The 21,395-nt window shown below is 41.7% G+C and overlaps 2 protein-coding genes across 2 annotated transcripts in view; both read right to left on the bottom strand.

Moving 5' to 3' along the window:
* The window catches only part of LOC309526165 (inter-alpha-trypsin inhibitor heavy chain H3-like), a 62,706-nt gene that overhangs the window by 37,292 nt on the left and 4,019 nt on the right, over window positions 1-21,395 (bottom strand). The window contains exons 7-18 of the mRNA XM_082212080.1: window positions 19,185-19,301; window positions 17,833-18,001; window positions 15,229-15,354; window positions 14,228-14,409; window positions 13,316-13,498; window positions 12,097-12,236; window positions 9,995-10,140; window positions 8,372-8,410; window positions 8,213-8,275; window positions 7,756-7,833; window positions 5,301-5,441; window positions 4,076-4,128 (exon numbers count right to left, since the gene is read on the bottom strand). Coding sequence (XP_082068206.1) covers window positions 4,076-4,128; window positions 5,301-5,441; window positions 7,756-7,833; window positions 8,213-8,275; window positions 8,372-8,410; window positions 9,995-10,140; window positions 12,097-12,236; window positions 13,316-13,498; window positions 14,228-14,409; window positions 15,229-15,354; window positions 17,833-18,001; window positions 19,185-19,301 — 1,437 coding nt within the window. The remainder of the gene's footprint in view (window positions 1-4,075; window positions 4,129-5,300; window positions 5,442-7,755; window positions 7,834-8,212; window positions 8,276-8,371; window positions 8,411-9,994; window positions 10,141-12,096; window positions 12,237-13,315; window positions 13,499-14,227; window positions 14,410-15,228; window positions 15,355-17,832; window positions 18,002-19,184; window positions 19,302-21,395) is intronic.
* On the bottom strand, window positions 58-6,279 carry LOC309526065 (inter-alpha-trypsin inhibitor heavy chain H4-like). Its single transcript, XM_082212010.1, has 6 exons — window positions 6,118-6,279; window positions 5,301-5,441; window positions 3,957-4,128; window positions 2,560-2,714; window positions 1,640-1,727; window positions 58-457 (listed from the first exon to the last, which is right to left on the bottom strand). Exons 3-6 carry the CDS (start codon window positions 4,034-4,036, stop codon window positions 379-381), a joined length of 402 nt encoding a protein of 133 aa, XP_082068136.1. The 5' UTR covers window positions 4,037-4,128; window positions 5,301-5,441; window positions 6,118-6,279; the 3' UTR covers window positions 58-378.

Genomic DNA, 21,395 nt, shown 5'->3' on the forward strand with positions numbered 1-21,395 from the left:
TTAGGAGATAGTGTTTTTTGTGTGAAATAAAGGTGAAAACAAGAGCCTGAACAGCAGTAGATTTCAGAATATTTTTAGTAAGTGTATTATAGATCGTGTACAACCCCACCCCACACAGTGTCTTTGTCAAACTGGTTCCCTCCCTTTTAGTAACCATAAATGATAATTTTTTTGTTCCTTGTCTGTGTTGCCAAATTAGCAAAAAACAAAACAAAAGCCTGCCCTGAAATTTGTCCAATTAGATGATTAGATTTAATGGCTCCACATTTAAAATCCTGCATTAAACATTTACAATTTTAACAGTTATCACTGAAATGAAATGTAATAGTTACACTTAATACAAAAGATGGACACTTTTACTGCTTTAAATGCTGTTCTTCAAAGAGTTATATCCAGTGACCAGCAGGTAAAATTGACATTGGCTCCCTGTTCAATCCTGTAATCTTTCTTGTTTTGCCTTAAAAATGAAAGAGAAAAGAACAATAAGTGCCGATTGAAAGTAAAAGCCCCATTGAAAGTCACATGGACTTCTCAGTTATCCCCCTGCAAAAAGATTTTTGTTTTAACATGACTGCATTTATAGCCATTCCCCTGATTTTTGCTAGCAAACCCCTGCCAATTTCACTTATCTCCATTTCTCATTTTTCCCATCTTAAATTCAGCCTTCCACATTTATGTAGCAATTCACAGTATAAAAACGAAAAATCCTCATGAAGATTCATCAACATTCAATGCAAATTTCTCCTAATAAACACATTTTGGGATGTGTTTTTTTACTAATGAACGCATTTTTGAAAGCAATTTCCTCTAATATAATGCATTCTGTATGTCATTTTCACTAACATTTGTATGCACATTTCCCCCTAATATATGTATTTTTGTAAACATTGGTTGGTTGGAGAACTGTATAGCAAAATTCATTTGCCCAGGCAGGCGCCTTATGTGACCCATGAGAGCAGCAAAACAACAAGACTGTACAATGGTGATGGGATAAAACCAGGCCAAATCTTTCTTGACAGCAGCAGGCAGGGTAAGGGTTGGCATGACATTGGGTCCAAGGACCCAATAAGCCCTCCCCACTGATGTTAACCCCCCGCTCCTTCGCAAAGGGTAATTCTTTTTCGTTGGCAAAGACTGGGGGAACTGGCCGAGGAAAGGTAGTATCAAGGGAGAGGTTAATGAATATGCTGAAGACATGAAAGGCATGGGGATGACTCAAAATTTTTGAGTGGGGGGAAAGTTGCATTTCAAGCATAAAATACCCTATATATTTTTATGTGCATAGAAAAGGTGTGGGTTGTTCCTTGAGGTTCCTAAAGGGCCACAAATACTTTGCTGATATGAACATTCATGACAACACTGTTTTGAGCTGCATTTGCAGAACAACACTTCCATTTTTCTGTATTTTATTATCACTTTCAACATTCTTCTTCATGTAAAATACCGCCCCCTCCCAAATTGCAGAGCAGTGTAAGGTATGTGGTGAAAGAGAAGCTCAGGGTACCTGGGCATTTTTAGCTAGAGAAAAGAAGACAAAGTACGGATATCTTAACAAGTCTCTCTCTCTCTCTCTCTCTCACACACACACACACACACACATTCATATAGTCTACAACAAGTGTTTTTCTGTGGCTTTTACCTTGTGAAACTATACGATTGTCCTCGTACAGTCAACATCTTCTTTCTATTGCTGTGTCTTTGAAGACGTTTATTAGAGTAAAACTGACCTGGGGAGCACAAAGAAAAACACAGGAAAATAACTGCAGTTCTCAAAGCTATGCTGGAGCAGCTGCAACACATGTCCCCCCCACTGCCGAAAAAGGCTAATTCCTGCTTCATTTTAGGATACATTTGACTACTGTCTAGTCTAGTATTTATCTTGATGGAAGTATTGGGGGGGGGCAGCTCACCATGGCCTTTGACAGGCCTATAGCAAACAAAATGGATAGACTGCAGTACACTTGCACCTACTATGAATAATAATCAATAATTAAACATGAGAAGGCAGTTTTACTCATAAAACAACAAGCTCAGTGTTTATCCGAGTTTTCTCTAGACATTTATTCAACACGTGTCCATTTTTCTGAGGTGGAGCTGCCTTGTACGTGAGGAACGGTGAGCCCCAGGGAGGAGGCAGCCATGGCCAAGAGCCTGACATGGGCTCCCTCTCCAAATATAGGAGTAAGAACATCAGGTTGGGCCTGGAAACTGAGGAAGATCTTTGGTGGCTCTCCTGACAATCATGTCAGCCGCACCACCCCAATTCTCACAAGTATTGGTGTAGTGATGGAGAGATTGGGCTGTGAACCAGACAGTTGCCAGTTAAACATAACTTAAGGTGTCATGAACTGACTAGGTGACTTAGGGAAGCCACTAAATCAGGGCTCCCCTTCTCATCCCCACCCCATCTGAAATGTAGAGACAATCATGCTCATTTCTTTTTAGTGTTGTTCCAAGGATATAAGGTATACAGTGTTAAGTTATAGTGCTATATCAAAACCAAGCTTACTGGTAAATAGCATGAGGATTGCTACTTCATTGCAAAATCTGAATACATACCAAAAAGTCCAGCAATGTTGTTAGAAAAAAGTTCACTATTCTTGAAGTGCAATCCAAGGAAATTAAGAGGGTTCTTCCTATAGTAAACTTGTATTGTGATACCGTCTGGTCCTGATAGTGAAAGACTCCTTTCCTTTTCAATAAGAAAGCTCAACCTAGGAAGGAAGTGATGCTGTTATTTCTAAATATATACATGTTGAAATAAATCAATAAATATTAATATATAGAAATATATACATTATTACTATAGTATGTCAAATGTTTGTAGAGTTGTGGCACTATATGTATTGTAACAATTCAATATTCCCTGAATTACCTCTTGATCTGCAATCCCAATTTCAAGGTGGCATGATTTAATAGGTATTTCTGCATTTGGTTCTTGTTGCATTTCTTATTTTTTTAAAATATTTACACTCCTCTTATGACACAATAGTTACCAGCAACAGGTAAAAATTATTACAATCAGAATAGAAAATGAACACCAAGGAAAAAGCAATAGAAGCCTGTATTAGAGTGAGAGGCTAAAACATTGAAATACAAAGTCATCATTAGGGAAAGCTTAGAAAACTAAAAGAAAATTAAGAGACCATGTAAAAACAACCAAAAAAGGTGTCTTACAAAGATCTTTGAGGAGGAAATTCCATTGATGTGGGGCCACTACTGAAAAGATTCTGTCTCAGGTGGCTACCATCATGCTTTAGCAGGTTTATAGGGTTCCTGCAAATAACTTGACCCTAAACTATTTAGGGCTTTACATTTAAAGGTAAAATCAGCTCCTGAAATTGAAATCATTTGATTTTGATTAGGACACTCTCCAGACACCAATTCAGGGTTCCACTGTCTTCCTAAGATTAGCTTCAGTTGTTTTGCATTGGTGTTAAAAAGTATGGGGGGCAAGATATAATCTCATGATCGGTGTCACTGTGACTCTATGCCCCCAACACCCCCTCCAGTAAGGCTGTCCAAAATGGCACCACTGCCATTTGTATCAAAAGCTGCTGTGACATCCAAGCCACAAAATAAATCAGAACAAAGCTCAGTGGGCACAATTCACTGAAACATTTCAGCTTGAGCTACTGAGTCAATTTCATTATTTTCCAGCCAATTAACTGCTAATCGCCAGTCTAAGCTAACATATATTATGAAGCACCTACCTCAGTTCATAGGAAATTAAAATGCTTTGTTCAAAGAGAAAACCAATATTTTTTAAAGTCCCAAAATGAGGGATTCCACTGAATTTCACATGAAAGCTGTTGTTTGGATGCATGAACAACAAAGGCTTGTGCTTTGAAAAATTATGTAAGTTTAGGAGTTCAAGAATGTAAAAGTAGCATTAAGTATAGCCTTAAAGTCAGACCAACCAACACTGAAAAGAAACTGAAAATATCAAATTTTACCCTCTAGTTGTTAAAGATGCATTCTTTGTCCATGGGAAAGAGTTCACATTGCCCTGATCATTCAGTATAATTTCTCCCATTGACACGTTGATTTGCACATTGGGTGTCTGATAGATTACATTGAACTCCACAAACTTTCTGTTTTCTCCAAGCTTACCAGTCACTTGGATCCCTGAAAATATAATAGTCAAAATAAATATGAGGATCATACGCAAGTGTCAGGGAACTGCCATCAGAGGGAAGAGGAGAGGAAAGTCACTCCAGTGATACAGGGGAGGGAACTAGCAAGGAGAGAGAGAGGGTTCCCACAGGGGAAAGAAATCCAGGGGATACCAGGGAGAAAGCGGAAACCGGGAGCAAGGCGGAGGGGAGGCTCAGAGACTCTTCCAGTGAAATCAGCGGAGAGAGCACAGGACCTCCGCTTGGCACGCCCACGCTGCGCAGAAGGCTTCCACGCAGGGAATCGAGGCGGAGACTTGGAGTCAAACAACTCCTATGTTGGCGCAAATTTAGGTCCCGCCCACTGACGGATTCTGCCAGTGACTAAGACAGTCGCGTTTCAAAGGCTGTCAACCGGGGAAAGTTTTAGCTACACGGCTAGCTTGGAGCAGTTTGCAGTTTACGCACAAGCAACCCCAATTCCCATTACAGCAAGAAACATATTGCTGTTTACTAAGCAACAATTTAATATAAATAAAACTGTGATATAAGCTCAAAAGCAACAAATTCCATGTGTTGCTACCACTTCTTGTCACCTTTTTTGAATGCCTCCTGGAATCACACAATTGGCCAGAACTGCAAGGGCTACAGCGAGAACCAGATGACGCAACTAGCTTGTATTTGTTGGTTAGTATTGACAAATGTACATAACTTACCAAAGTAAGCCATGTGATGACAGATAGAGAGAATATACAGGCAGGTATAAAAGAAGTAAACTCTGAAATTGGACCCTCAACCTTTAAAACAAATAGTACTGATTAAGTACTATGTTGGCCTATGGACCATGAAATAATAACAATAAATAACAATATTAAAAAGTGAGACATGTGATTCAATGTTGCAGGAAGGATTTCTACAATAAATATGTGAAACACTTTGAACACCTGGAATGAGACATATAAAACCACGTATTCTGACAAATGCATGATATTAGCAACAGAAAACCATGTCACAACATTTTTTAGTGTAAGCTCTACAAGACCAATAGTGTTGAGATTTTCCGGGTCAGCGGTTTTAATATATTTCATTGTCAAATAAAATGCACTCACACAGATTTCTGGAAACAACCAAAATGCTTGACATGAAAGTTGGGAAGTTGACAGCAGCTTACATTAGAAGGCTTACCTTTGGCTGTATCAGTTAGCAGGATTATGGGTGTTTGCAGCTGTCCATTGATATTTAAACAAATGGGATTTTTTTCATGAGTCAGTTGAAGAATGAAACTTGGATACTCATTAACAGTGTCTGGGAGAGACTGAACGTTGCCTAGGAATCAGTAGAAACCAAAAAATATTGTCATTTTTAATAGTGCAATTTGTGAGTTTGGACCTGCCTTGCCAAACCTGCAGTGAAGTCATGTCAAAGCTATATTTGGGTCTTCCATATTGATTCCAAATGGTGGCTGGTGGCCCAAAGTCATCCTGCTCACATATGACAAAGCCCTCATAGAGTGGACTTAAAATTAAGCGATAGAGACAGGACAAGCACTAAGGAAGGTGACACCTTGAGTTTTCTCAATTCCCAAATCACACATGCTGCATATTACACACACACTCTTAACAAACCTGAAAAGGTTGTGTGTGGGGTTTTTTTTATATAAAAAAGAACAGCAACTTCAGAAGGCTGCGAATTTAGGAAGAGAGGAGCTGCTTTATACTGAGTCAGGCCATTGATCTATCTGTCTCAGGACTGTCTACACTGACTGCAGGGTTCCAGCCAGAAGTCCTTCCAAGTCCCACCTGGGGATGTTGGGGGATTGAATTTGTTCTGAGGAGTGGCCTGGGTGCTGCTTAACCTGTTCCTCACCAAACATTTCCCCACTTAGTCTTGAATGTTGCTCCCCTTCACCTTACCAATGGGATTCCAAATACATGTACCCATATCTGAAACACCTCATGGAGGGGAAAATATATTAATAGAGAATAAAGTGTGAATTACTCACCAGGGTGACTCCCCAGCAACGTGTATGAATAATCCGCATCATCTAAATAACCCAAAAATATATAAATTGTTAATTTTCTGCTGTTATACTACATAGGTATATACATAGGTAGATCAACCTTCCATAACCTGGTGTCCTCCAGAGATTTTGGACTATGATTCCCATCATGTCTCATCGCTGGTCATATGGACTGGGGTTCTGTTTTTTTTCTTATTTTTTATTTAACAGGAGTCATATTTTTTTATTTAGCAGGATTCTTATTTTTTATTTAACATGTCCCATCTAAGGTATAGGGACACATTGCTACCCCAAAAAATTTGTCCTAATATATTTTCTAAATCACAATCACTATGCAGCAAACAATATTGCCAAGTGTCTTTTAAATACTGTGTATCAATTGCCAACTACATTTGGCTGAAAGATTCATCTAGGAGAAATGCCACTTGATGTCCCTGAAACAGGGCAAAATCTGCTAGGCAAAAACACTCAGAAAGTGAACACTGGCAGCTTCATGCATATTTATTCTCAAGGGAAAAAAATAAGCATTCCTCCTTTCCCAAGAACACTGAACTTAACATTTTGTGGGTGTCATGCAATTTCACACTGACAAATTCAGGTTGCACAACTAAAGCATATTTGATGCTCTTGCACACAGAGAGAGACTTTTTGCAGTAAAGAATGTGGCATGAAAAAGCACTGGAAATTGTGAGATAACAAATGTTTGATGCAGCACTGTACAACCTCCCTGCAAACAAATCAGAGTAAATCTTCAATAAACCAGAGCCATTATATAACCTCCCTGAAAACATTCTGCAAAAAAATGAGGATGAACGCTCAATAACTTATCACCTGGAAGCAACGCTAAGCCAATTATAAAGCAGCTAATCCCAATCCCTTACCCATGAAGGGAAAGCAAAAACCTGGAAGCTCTAGTTGGGAGCAAGGACCTCAGGACCCCATATAGAGACCCTCCCCACTTGCAATCCTTCCCAAGGCTATTTCTACCTCAAGTTGCAACTAAGAAAATTACACAAAAACCAAAGTCTCACAAAACTGATTAATCATAGAATCATAGAGTTGGAAGGGACCCCAAGGGTCATCTAGTCCAACTCTCTGCAAAGCAGGAATCTTTTGCCCAACACAGGGCTCAAACCCATGACCATGAGATTAAGAAAGAGAAAAGGGATTATTGAATTAGTGGTAGTTTTCCTCTGCCTCGCATACCCACCTGTGGGGAGCAGGGAGAGGAAAATGGTGAGTGTAGCACTCCTCCAAGAAAACAAAAAAAACAAATAATCTTTAATTCTTAAATATTGTGCATTGAGTGTGCTAAGAGTGTTTACTCCATTGGTTTGAGAGGAAAGGTCCAATTCTTTGCAATCACCAAATTACAAGAACACTAATGTTGTCCTGTCTGCATACTTGGGGCCAAACCCATAGCACTGGCACAGAGAGTGCTGTACTTAAAAGTAGGAGGCAGGCCCAACCATCTCTGGAAACAGAAAGCTGTGATTTTTACGTCCATTATAATATGCCACCAATGGCTCCCAGGGACCAACTGTTTTACAATGGCTGCAGAAGAAGGAACACATAGTGCAAGATAAGCCTAAACCATACAAGAATGTGATGGAGCATTACCGGTATCTTGAAAATCGGTTAGAAATCGTGGATGGAAATCGAAACTGGTATCTATTGGTGCTGACCAAGATGTTCTTACTGAAAAAGAAGGAAGTGTTTCAAGATGCGTAAGTATGGAAGCAAAGCACATTGTACCCTAATACAATTTGTGTCTATACTATCCCTGACATAAATATAATCCTTCTAGTTCCCTCCCCTCCTTTTTCCACCTGCACACATTGTGTTTCCAACTTCACATGGCTGTGTCCAATGGCACACGAAGAGAAACCCTCCTTCTGGCTCCGCATCTCCAGAGAGAAACAGAGCCACTCTAACCCCATATGACTTCAGCATTGCTGTTGGTGGATTATTAGTGACTCTGCAACTTCTGTACAGGAGAGAGATAAGTGCCTCAATTCTCAACACTCCAGAAAACAGACTGTGGAGCTGTAGCAGTAAATTCATGAAGATTTCATACCATAACTCCCGGAGTTGTCAAGAGGATCGCTACCTCCTACGATTCTAGAAGCTTTCTTCATGCCTATGAGAGAATCTCGTGGTTAGATCATTTTTCTCACAGTATAGAAATTCTTAGGAATAAGTTACTGGTATTTAATTGTTGAATCAGATTACATACCAAACGTTCGATCTGCAGCAGTGTTTACATTCTCATTATCTGGTCAAAGAAACAAAGACAGCTTCAATGGACTGTAAGCTCCATCTCAATTTTTATTTCTCCTGTGTTTGCCCCTACTGAATTATGCCATAGCCTTTTGGTGCTATTGGGAAGTAATGTGTGCTAATCTGTCACCTTTCTCGATTGACCTTTTTGAGAAAACTATTTCACAACAATAGTACGATTTCACAGTTTTGGCGTACCTAAATTGCTCAGTGGAAACCAGAAAAGATATGTCACCAACATTCTTCATACTCATTGTAGATCCATAAAAATCAATAGACTTAAGTTACTTATTACTGAAGTTATTGGATTTTAATGGGTCTCAGTATGACTTAACAGACAATCACTCACCAAATTCTATTGCTGAAAACCACAAACCAGATCAGGAATAATGCCAAAGAGTCTGCCTATTATATCATTCTAAGCATTTCACACTATTTTCTATTGTCAGACCAAGGGAAGTAATAAAGGTAAAGGGACCCCTGACCATTAGGTCCAGTTGTGACCTACTTTGGGGTTGCAGCGCTCATCTCGCTTTATTGGCCAAGGGAGCTGGCGTACAGCTTCAGGGTCATGTGGCCAGCATGACTAAGCTGCTTCTGGCGAACCAGAGCAGTGCACAGAAAAGCCCTTCACCTTCCCACCGGAGCGGTACCTATTTATCTACTTGCACTTTCACGTGCTTTTTGATCTGCTAGGTTGGCAAGAGCAGGGACTGAGTAACTAGAGCTCACCCTGTCGTGGGGATTCGAACCGCCGACTTTCTGATCGGCAAGTCCTAGGCTCTGTGGTTTAACCTACAGCACCACCCATGTCCCCAAGGGGAAGTAATAGTCTTACTCTATTCTGCCTTGGTCAGACCACACCTGGAGTCCTGTGTCCAGTTCTGGGCATCACAGTTTAAGAAGGATATTGGCAAGCTGGAACATGTGCAGAGGAGGGTAACCAAGATGATCAAGGGTCTGGCCACCAAGCCTTATGAGAAATGATTGAGGGTATTGGGTGTTAAGACGGGAGAAGAGAAGACTAAGAGGTGATTTGACAGCCATTTTCAACTATCTGAAGGGCTGTCACGTGGAAGATGGAGCAAGCTTGTTTTCTGCAGCTCCAGAAACCAATGAACCAGTGGATTCAAATGACAGTAAAGGAGATTCCAAATAAACATCAGCAAGAACTTCCGACAGCACTGGAATGGACTCTCTTGGAAAGTGGTTGACTTTCCTTCATTGGAAGTTTTTAAACATAGGTTAGATGTTTTGCTTTCTTTGTGCTTTCTGGCATCCCTTCCAACTCTACAGTTCTATGATGCTATGAAAGGTATATTCAGCACCAGTAACATACCAGTGCTATCACATCAGTGACTTCACCTTTCTTCACATAATTATAAGCCACATTTATCATTATCCTTGTCTCAATAGTTATCCTTCTATCTGACTGTTTTATCACTCTCCCAACACACCCGCATAGCCAGAGCTCTCAACTCATTCCTCTAGCACTGAACTCAAGATTCAAAAGATAAATGCATGTGCAAACTGTTTTAATCACTTCAGTTTGACATGGGAGCAATTTGTTCTGATTTACCTGCCTCTGTAGGCTTGTTTGCCACCTCTTGAGCATCAGGTTTGGTGACCACCATGGAAGTGAGGGGTGTAACAAATCCAAACTTCAAGGAGATGTTCAAAACTTGAGCTTCCAGGTTTTCCTGCTGTTTTCCATCAGCTGAAGCACTAGGATACAGAGGCAAAATCTGCACTGTCTGATTGCTACACATGATGCAGTGAAACAAAATACAGAGACTTACGTATACGCATTGGGTTTTATGTTAGGAATGCTGGCTTGTATCCAACTAGATAACTGCACACACAGAACAACACCCACATTTATACAGTCATGGCTTCTCCCAAAGAATTCTGTGAATGTAATTTTCCTCACAATTCCCAGAAGCTATAACAAACTATATTCCTGGGATTCTGTTGAGGAACTTATGTGCTTTAAATATATATTTACATTAGTATCAGGATAACAATATCAAATATTTAAAAAAATGTATGGGTTAGAGTATTTTTGTAAATATTTGTATAATTTCCCCCCTCCTTTACACAGTTGTGTGTTCTTTGTTCTTTTTTCCCTTTTTGCACCACTTTATTGTTTTGTGGTTGAAAAAATTTCAATAAAATATCAATTTTTAATATATGGTGTGGATGTGACTACAATAATGAAAGCCAAGGGATTATCAGCATGAGCCTAGATCTTGCAGAAGGAAGTGTTTCTCAAGTCACTAAGCAACTATTACTCACTTTGTGTTATGAGTTGCGATGGAGTAGGCTGTATGCCGAGCCCCTTCTAATCCCTAGATCCAGCAAGTGTTAAAAACAAATCAAGGATTCAAATTCCTGGAATAGCCAGGCTAGCTTCCTGGTGAGGTCATGAACTGTTAAGGTAACAAAAGAAGTGGATACGTGCCAGATAGCAAATGGGTGCCCCCCCCCAACTTGCTGGTAGTTAGAAAGATAAAGGCCAGGGTTGGGAGTTATGGGAGCTAGAATCTGGAAGCAAAGCTGTGGGCTGGGAAGGCAGAGAGAGAGAGAGTCATGCCTGATTTCTGTTGGGATCCAAGGTTGTGGCTATAGGAGAAGAATAATCCTCTTGAGGAGTTAATGCTGTGAACCTCTCCAAAAGAGGCTGTGTTTGTAGGTACGTGTAAATAAACCATATACAGTCATTCCTTGGATCCTGAAAGCTTCTGTAGCCGAATGTTTTGGCTTCTGAATGCTGCAAACCTGGAAGTGAGTGTTCCAGTTTGTGAACGTTCTTTGGACACCGAACATCTGACGCGGCTTTTGATTGAGTGCAGGACGCTCCTGCAGCCAACTGGAAGCTGAACTTTGGTTGTTGAACGTTTTCAGAAGTCGAACAGATTTCTGGAACTGATTCCATTTGACAACTAAGGTATGACTGTATCATAAAGACACCACAGCCTCATTCCAAGGGAAGCATGAACCCTAGATAGGCACATAGAACCCCTGTAATCTCACACTGCTTAGATATTGGGGTAGCTTGCCACCAGGGGCGCCGACTTATAAAAAATATTGGGGGAGCCCGCGAAAGCTCATGAATAATAAATAAGCTCATGAATATGCAGATAAAGTGGCGCCGCCTCCTCGTGAGCGAATAGGGGAGAGCGTGCTGCGCCTATTAATCAGCTCCGAAGGAAATTGGGTGGAGCTTTTGAAGAAGAAGAAGAAGAAGAGTTTGGATTTGATATCCCGCCTTTCACTCCCCTTCAGGAGTCTCAAAGCGGCTAACATTCTCCTTTCCCTTCCTCCCCCACAACAAACACTCTGTGAGGTGAGTGGGGCTGAGAGACTTCACAGAAGTGTGACTGGCCCAAGGTCACCCAGCAGCTGCATGTGGAGGAGCAGAGACGCGAACCCGGTTTCCCAGATTACGTTACTACCGCTCTTAACCACTACACCACACTGGCTCTCGGGAGGGAGGGCAGGAGGCATGCAGCCCGACCCTGTGCATTTTGGGCTGGGGGAGGGGCGGCGGTGGCGCTCTGCTGGAGGGGCGCCTGAGATTATTGGGGGGCAGAGCCCCCCAAACGAATTTTTGAGGGGGCTTGGGCCCCCTTAGGCCCCATGGAGTCGGCGCCTATGCTTGCCACACTATTATTAGCTTACGATTTTTCTAGTAGCTGTTGAATTGTCAAGTAGGCCCATAATCTCTCAATGAAATTTCCGAAGATGTATTTCTGATGCTGAAATACTTGCTCCTTTTCTCTTATATTTGCCTCTTCTTTAAGAGTAATTTCACTGGCATGCTGGAAAGCAAGCGGGGAGTGCAAGTTATTCAAAGTAACACTCAATCTGAATACAGTGGTACCTCGGGTTACATACACTTCAGGTTACATATGCTTCGGGTTACAGACTCTGCTAACCCAGAAATGGTACCTTGGGTTAAGAACTTTGCTTCAGGATGAGAACAGAAATCGTGCTCCGGCGGCGCAGCAGCAGCAGGAGGCCCCATTAGCTAAAGTGGTGCTTTAGGTTAAGAACAGTTTCAGGTTAAGAACGGACCTCTGGAACAAATTAGGTACTTAACCCGAGGTACCACTGTATAAGCAACACATACTGTTTTCTACACAAACTGATGTTAGAGGGGGAAACCGATGTACGGTAAGCAAACTTTTAAAATTGGAGGGGAGAGAGAAGAGTAGGCATCCATTGCATTCATAAAATGAACAAATGATGAATAAAACAATAGAAACAAGACAATTGTGAGCTCATGTTTTTGTGGAGAGGCTGGGATTCAAGGGTGCATGACTGCAGTGTCCCCCTCATGCTGCCCTCCCTGAGGGGTCTTGCAAAGCAGTTCAGGGCTGGATCAGGGAAGGGAGCTGGAGCAGCCCCCCCCCAATGTGCCTGGAGTGATTGCCATATCAGCCCCCTCCCTGCTACGCTCCTGGTTGCATATCTTTAGGCGCCAGGCAAAAACGTTTCTTTTCAACAGGCATTCGGCTGATTAACCTTCTATGGCTTCTTAAATGTGTTTGTGGGACGGAGCGTCAATGGTTTGTTTTTATATCTGTTTTATTATGTATTTTGTATTCTCATTTCGTATTTTTCTATTGTGAGCTTCCCTGGGATATTTGGATGAAGGATTTTTTCCCTTTAAAGAATTTCAAATACTTTAAAAAAACATAAAAGGAAAAGAATAGAGCAGGGGTAGCCAACTCCTAAGACACTCAGGTTCAGGTCAAAGTTGTTGAGCTTTTTTTTATGGTAGCCAAAATTTCAAAGTTTCAAAGCAGGATATACCACAGAATGTTGGTGACCCAGCATTGTATGCAGCCCAAAGTTGTTCATTCAAAAAAAGCCATTCTCCCCCCTCAGTACTTACTCCTTTAGCCTTAATTTCCACAGGAAGATCGTCAACGTCATTGCTAAGCTTTCCAGCTACAACAATTTCAGAGCCATCAAAGAGCAACTTGAAATTATTCTGAGTTATTTCCAGTACGGCATTGTCTGGGTACTTCATTTCAATCTCTTTCAGGATAGGCATAGCTACCTCATGATAAAAGCCCTTGAATGAGAGAGACAGAAAATGTAACCATAGGAACAAATCCCATTGTCAGAAGCCTGCACATATACTTCTGTTAATGCAATGAGACTCTCCCCCACTCTCCTTCCTCCGTGTGCCCCCACACCCTCCAAAATTGGCTCTGGGGTGCTCAGGAGAACCCCCAGAACATCATGGAAGCAGAGAAGGGAAGGCTCCGTGTTGATGGAACGTTTTCCATAGCACAACAAGGGACACAGGTGGTGCCATGGTCTAAACCACTGAGCCTCTTGGGCTTGCCAATTAGAAGGTTGGCAGTTTGTATCCCTGCAACAGGGTGAGCTCCTGTTGCTCTGTTCGAGCTCCTGCCAACCTAGCAGTTCAAAAGCACGCCAGTGCAAGTAGATAAATAGGTACCGCTGCAGTGGGGAGGTAAACAGTGTTTTCGTGTGCTCTGGTTTCCGTCAGGGTGCTCTGTTGTGCCAGAAGCGGTTTAGTCATGCTGGCCACATGACCTGGAAATCTGTCTGTGGACAAACGCCAGCTCCCTTGGCCTGAAAGTGAGATGAGCGCTGTTCCCCATAGTCGCCTCTGACTGGACTTAACTATCCAGGGGTCCTTTAACTACCTTTTAACTTATAGTACAACACTGAATTCCTTTCCATAGAGAAATATTTTGGCCTACCTGAAGACAATTTTGAGATTCTTCATTTAAAACATATGTATATGTTTTGATTGTTGTTTCTCCCCTACCTGGAGCTGCAAGGCTGCATCTGAGTCCTCGTATATACGTCGAGCCACTCCCCCATTTTCTAAAGCCATCTTCTCCAAAAATGTGTAGCTGACGTCAAATCCAAAGCCAAGGCAGTAGAGGAAGTACTTCCCCTTATTAGCTTCCCGTATGTTTCTTTGAATCCTATCAATGCTTGTTTCACCTGTCATATATGGGTATAAAATGTGAACACACCGCAGCCACTGATAAAATAATTAAATATGCTGCATTTTGAAAGAAACAAGCAGATGTTGGGAGTATAAAAAATATTAATGAGTTTACAAACACCCACTGACTTTTCAATTAAAGAAAAAACTTAGAAGCAAATATTGGATATTTGTGTTCAACTATAATACATATTTCTTCTGTACCAAGAAAAATGTTTTGTATTTAGGATTTCCCGTTTCTTACTGAGAAACTGCAAGAATACTATATTGTAGCCAGATAAAGGCTATATTTTCCCCCATCTCACACTCAGGAGTAGAACTTCAAACAATCTAGTGAGTCCGAAGTAAATAAAGTTATGAAAGAGAGTTATAAAACATGAGGAAAATTTGTAGACGTATACGGCAAGCTGATGTCTGGAGGATATTCTGTGTTTCCACTTAGGCTGTAACTGCTTAAAAAAAGTTCTGCTGAGGATCAGTCTGTGTGTGATTCTTCAGCTCTTCTCTGTTTAGCATCCTCCTCCCTCTGTTTAGCCTTTTTTGTTTATTTGATTATCTCTTTGTCAGTTGTATGGATATGTTGGATGTTTAAGAGGCTCGTAAAAACCAAATCCAAAGATACTGGGAGAATCTTTACTGCAAGGTTTGAAATGGCCAATTGTTGAAGAGAAAGGGAAGTAGGAGCTTGAAAAGGGGGTCACACACACACACAGAAAATGTCTGATTAAAGTAATTGTTGATAACTATGCATTAAAAATAAAAATAAATAAATGAAAATAATAGCAGAATGTGTGGCTTTGCTGTTTCTGACTCACCAGTAGTAGGTTGACCGTCTGTCAGCAAAATTATCATGGAAATGCTTTGGTCTGGTAATAGCTCAGCTGTGGTGTCTTTGTCCAGTGAATGTATTGCCTTCTGAAGAGCACCATTAATATTTGTTGCTGTAACGGGAAAGAAAACAGGTCAGTGGATTTGACCAGAGATTTATATTGTTCTTCAGAGATCTAGTGAGGAGGCTTCAAAGGTATGGAGGGAGAGAGACAGCCATGGCCATCACAACAGTTAGACAGTCTTGAAAAGGCAGCCAGTTACTAGTTATTTCATTTCTTATTTGCAATATTGTGAAATCCAGTCCATGAGTTTTGAACATACAAAGAAGACAAACACAAAAGAAATAAATGCAAAGTTACTGAAATCACTGGGTACAGTCAATAGTTTCACAACTGAATTAAGAGAAATAGGCAAATTAATTTCATTCAATCTTAATGTTGCTGTTATATTGTGTGTGTGTGTGTGTGTGTGTGTGTGTGTGTGTATATATATATGTTAATCGCCAATGGATACCAGAAAAACAGGGTTACGAAGCTAATCCAAAAAGAAACACCCCCCAAAAACCAAGACACAGAAGAAAACAATGGCATGGCCCTCCTTCCTTATATCAAGGGCACTACAGACAAAATCAGCAAAATCCTCCATAAACACAATATCAAAACAGCCTTCTGCACCAACCAAAAAATAGCCAATATCCTCAGAAACCCAAAAGACAAAATCCAGCTGGAAAACCAAGGGGTCTATGAAATACCCTGCAAAGTCTGCCCAGCCACGTACATTGGACAAACAAACAGACGAATAAATGCACGTATCGCAGAACACAAGAATGCCGTCAAAAAAGAAGAAAAAACTTCCTCTCTTTTCCAACACATGAAAGAAACAGGACACGAAATTAATTTTGCAGATTCCAAATTGCTCTTTAACATGGAACATCACCACAAGAGAATAATCATGGAAGCCATCGAGATAGAGAAACACCCTCACAACATGAACAAGCGTGACGACACGTCCCGCCTGCCAGACATCTGGAAATTAGCCCTCCCCACAAAAACCGACACCAGAACCAGAGGCACACAGAACGCCGTCACCAATCAACCACACCAGACCCAAACCCAGACCCTCTCCACAGATAAATTACAAACTCCATCCAGTAGCCAAACTATAGTGGCACCTCCGGATGCTGCACCCCCCTGCAATCCCTACACAGATCTGGCTGGCACAGGGCACAAAACCACAGCTCGCCCCTATACACGAAGCCAAGCCAGAGCACAACTAAATGCAGCACAGCCATCTTCGAAAAACTCTTCACAAGCTCAAGAGGTCAAGACACGAAAGCTTTAGCAACTAATCCACACTTAATGACCCACCTAAGTGGTATTCAGAATATCACTCATGAAATCACTCAAGATATCCCTCAAGTAATTAAGGAACAAAAGAAGAAAAGACACACTAATCTAGGAACTTCCTCTCTGCCCAGAACGTTGGAGGCTATACACCACACCCCCTCAACAGTATTTATAGGAACTCAAACACTAAGACCCTGCTCTGTTCCAGTAACAAGAAGCCGAAAGCACCAGCCTGAAGATGACGAGTGAGACCTCGTCGAAACGTCGCCCAGACACCCCAACTCTTACACGGGAAGACACCCGAAGACACCAAAACCTGCATTCCTGTACCCGTGAAAATCTACGAAAGCAAATATATATATATATATATATATATATTTGCTTTCGTAGATTTTCACGGGTACAGGAATGCAGGTTTTGGTGTCTTCGGGTGTCTTCCCGTGTAAGAGTCGGGGTGTCTGGGCGACGAGTGAGACCTCGTCGAAACGTCGCCCAGACACCCCGACTCTTACACGGGAAGACACCCGAAGACACCAAAACCTGCATATATATATATATATATATATATATATATATATATATATATATATATAGGCTTTATTTTCACCCAGCCCATGTTTTATGTGTGTTCCAGTTTGCCAAGGTCTGGCAGAGTTTTAACCCAGGCCTTAGAAAAATACTCTAGAAACTAGGCACTAGGGTGGATAATGCTATAGATTTCTAATGGGCCTTTTCTCATGCCTAAGGGTTGTTTGAGTTCTTAATAAAGTGCTTTGGCATGCCTTGCATTATTACTGCAATGTTTAATTGCTGGGGTGGAAGGAGAGGCCCTTGTGGGATAGTCTATTTCTTGTGCCAAAATATCTTGACTTGGCACCTTGGTGGGCATTTGCTCCTGCATCGAAGGCAAGATGTTGCCCTGGGGATATGGGGAAAGAAAGCAAAAAGACCTAGACTAGTAGAAATCTATGGCTTAAAGAAAATAAAATAGCACTAAGTCCACAAAGAAAAATCAAGAGACAAGCAAGTTTAGACATACAGTATGCAAATGGGAGTTAATACACTGAACAATTATAGAGGAGGAATATGGCCATATTTCTGAGCATAAAAAATAAGAAGCTGTTGAATGAAAAACCGAACACCTGAGAATTAGGTATGGACTTTAAAAATATACCGCAGTGAGCATTTCTGATTAAAACTCTGCTGAAAAACTTGACAAGTCTGTTCAGCTGACAAACTTACTTCCTCCAGCAGAAATGGTCTCAACATGTCGTTTAGCCCGTTCCACGTTGTCCTCTGTAGCTTGCAACAAAGATGAAGTCCATAACCTCACAGTTCCACTAAAGAGAACTAAACTAAAGTAATCTTCAGGATTAAGGTCTTCCAAAATCTTTTTCATTGCCTCTTTTGTCTATAAAAAGTAATAAAGCAATGTAATTTCCAGTCACAGAATCAGAAACTTAACATTAGACTTATATTTAAATAAATATTTCTGCAGAGTATGGGTCTAGCAGCCTAATCCTTGGCATGTCTGCTCATATAGAAGTCCCCCTGTATTTAATGGAACTTATTCCCCAGTAAGTGGACACAGAACTGCAGCCAAACAACTATGTATTTTTCTCCCCCCCCCAATATGGAGGTGGTTTTGTGCAGAAAAAAATTTAGCCCATGAAGCCGGTTGAAGGACCCTGCATGTAGAAGTTGCTGTGGGCAAGGTGTGTCCCAGAACAACTGCTTTGGTCTGTGTTATAACTGATTTGGTTCCCATTTTAAATTTCATTCTAGGCCATTAACATCCCTCTTTAATATCATTTGCAAAGGTCTAGAAAAAAAAAGACAAGACAAGGGACTATGTCCTCTTTAAACAGCATGCTTGTAGCCTTCTCTTAAGTAAACTGACATGACAGAAAGCAATTTATCTGGGAAATTTACTTGATGAGGTGGTACTGTGCGGCTGGTTTCAGACTGTAGTAGAATTTACATGCTCTGCTGCTGGTCTTCTAAAGTAAATTCAGTCAAGAGAAGGTGTGGCAATGTGTCGTTACACATCATGCACCTCTCTTGCCCCTTGAGATTCCTCCCAGAAAGGCAATTCTAGGGTTGTAGCAATAGGGGTGATGCATCTCCAGTGCTTTATGCACACACAGACCCAACTGATTTCCAGAATGTGGCCTAGCTTTTCCTGGGAGTTGCTTGAGGTGCTACAAAAGCCAGCAAAACCTATTGTACCAGTGAGAGAACAACGGAATGTGTGGACCCTGGGAATTGGCAGTCCTACAATACTGCTTTCCTTACTTTAAAGGCTATCTTGCAATAAACAGCCAAGGAGGCAGTGGGCTTGAAAAATAGGACAGGGACTAAGTCCAAACTACTGTAAATGAGCAAGGCTCTAAGGAGCTAAAACACTTGTTCTTATGTGTCTCAGTTCTCAAATCTCAAAGAGAGGAGGAGTTTGGTCCTGCTGTGGGATAGCAGACTCCATAAAGATTCATTGTGACTGTCAAAGAGATACTGCTATTGTCACTGGGAATTAACATACCGTTGGCGTAGCATGGCACAAACACTAGAACGTTTTCTATTTGGAAAAACATTACCTGCTGTATTTTCTTCCCCCCCATAGATCCACTTGTGTCTATGACAAAGACCACATTTTTGGGAAATGCTGGCATTTGACTGGGTGCAAAATAATGCACAAAATATCCATTAACAATCTGAAAACAAAACAAGTGGTATTAAGGTATTACACATTCATATCACAACACAGCAGTGTATAAAATAACTCAAACTATGGAACTTGCTGACACCGGTAGCCGTGATGGCCACCACCTTGGATGCTTTTAAAAGAGGATTTAAATTCATAGACAAACTCATAGAGGATAAGGCTATTGATGGCCACAATGGCTATTTTTTGCCTCCACAGCTTCTGAATGCCAGAAACCACAGGAGGGAAGTGTGTTCTTCTGCTCGAATCCTGCCTCCTGGTTTCCCACAGGCAACTGTTCAGCCACTGTGAGAAGAGAAAGCGAGGCTACATGGGCCATTGGCTTGCTCCACCAGGTTTTTCTTATGCTCTTGCTTTCTTATGACCACGTGTCAATTCAACTATATCATGCGCACAAAAACCCACTGTATGAGCAGTACAACCAACCCTTTAAATGTAGGCTTATCCAGCCTCATATAACCAGCATGCTTGAATCTAATTACCGTATTTTTCGCCCTATAGGACACAATTTTTCCCCTCCAAAAATGAAGGGGAAATGTGTGTGCGTCCTATGGGGCGAATGCAGGCTTTCGCTGAAGTCTGGAGAGGGAGGGGGGTCGGTGCGCACCAACCCCTCTCGCTCTCCAGGCTTCAGGAAGCTATCCGTGGGATTGCCGGCACCCAGAGGCTTGGGGCGCCCTGAGCTCAGCACGCCCCAGGCTTCAGGCTTCACGCAGCTCTTCACTAGCCATGGGAGAGCTGCGTGACTTCGTGACTGCGCAAAGTTGCGCAGCTCTCCCACGCTTGCGGATAGCAGCCTGTTCTGGGGTCTGGGGTTGGGGGAAGCTCGGGCTTCCCCGCCCCAGCCCCGCACCTGGGGGGGGGAAAATAATTTTTTTTCTTTATTTCCCCCCCAAAAACCTAGGTGCACCCTATGGGGTGAAAAATACAGTAATGCATGAAGGGGTTAAGGTCATACAGTAACCTGTCTCAGCAGGTTTAGCCTATGTAACTTCCCCTCACCCTGGTAGGAAATAGGTAACCAAGCTTTCATTCCTTCAGTCTACATGTGAACATGGGTGTGTGAGGAGGTTTGAGCTGCAGCCTCTTTTGTTTGAGACAAGTTTGGAGTCTGAAACAAACGTTTTCCTATACCAATAGTTTAGGACAGGCATAGGCAAACTCGGCCCTCCAGATGTTTTTGGCCTACAACTCCCATGATCCCCAGCTAACAGGACCAGTGGTCAGGGATGATGGGAAATGTAGTCCCAAAACATTTGGAGGGCCAAGTATGCCTATGCCTGGTTTAGGAGCTTTTAGCATTTTGTAAACAAGCTACATTTTGCTGCCCTGCAACTTTTCTGAATGCTTTATAGTAGGCACATTATTTGACCCAAGGAGAGTTTGTAAGTACAGTGGTACCTTGGGTTAAGAACTTAATTCGTTCTGGAGGTTCGTTCTTAACCTGAAACTGTTCATAACCTGAGGTACCACTAGCTAATGGGGCCTCCCGTTGCCGCCGTGCCGCCACCGCACGATTTTTGTTCTCATTCTGAAGCAAAGTTCTTAACCCGCGGTACTATTTCTGGGTTCGCGGAGTCTGTAACTTGAAGCATCTGTAACCTGAAGCGTATGTAACCTGAAGCATCTGTAACCCGAGGTACCACTGTAAACCATTTTTATAATTTACCAGATGTGGTCTTTTTCTATGCCAGGGGAAGTGGAAAAATTTGGAAGGACATTTTAAAGGGAGACATTTCGGAATTCGCGGAAAAGGGCACATTTTAAGGATTTACATCCTATATTTTTACACTTTGCTTTGCTGCATGTTTTGCCATGTTAAATCTCTGCTGGAGTTCTCCCTTGCCCCAAACTTGGATCTTGACTTCTAGAAATTTTTGAGCAGATGAACTGAAGACAAAGCATAGGTCTACTGAAACCTACATAGGTCTACTGAAAAGTAAGTCCCATTGAGTTCAACAGGACTTTCTCCCAGGTAAGTGAGCATAGGATTGCAGCTTAAACCAGCCTTTTAGATAAACACATCCACTTTACTGGTATGTCAACAGGGTTTGTGTTCCTAGAGATACAATATTTGTCTTTT

This window comes from Podarcis vaucheri, assembly GCF_965113315.1.
Source record: "Podarcis vaucheri genome assembly, chromosome: 2".
In the NCBI taxonomy this organism is placed as follows: Eukaryota; Metazoa; Chordata; class Lepidosauria; order Squamata; family Lacertidae; genus Podarcis; species Podarcis vaucheri.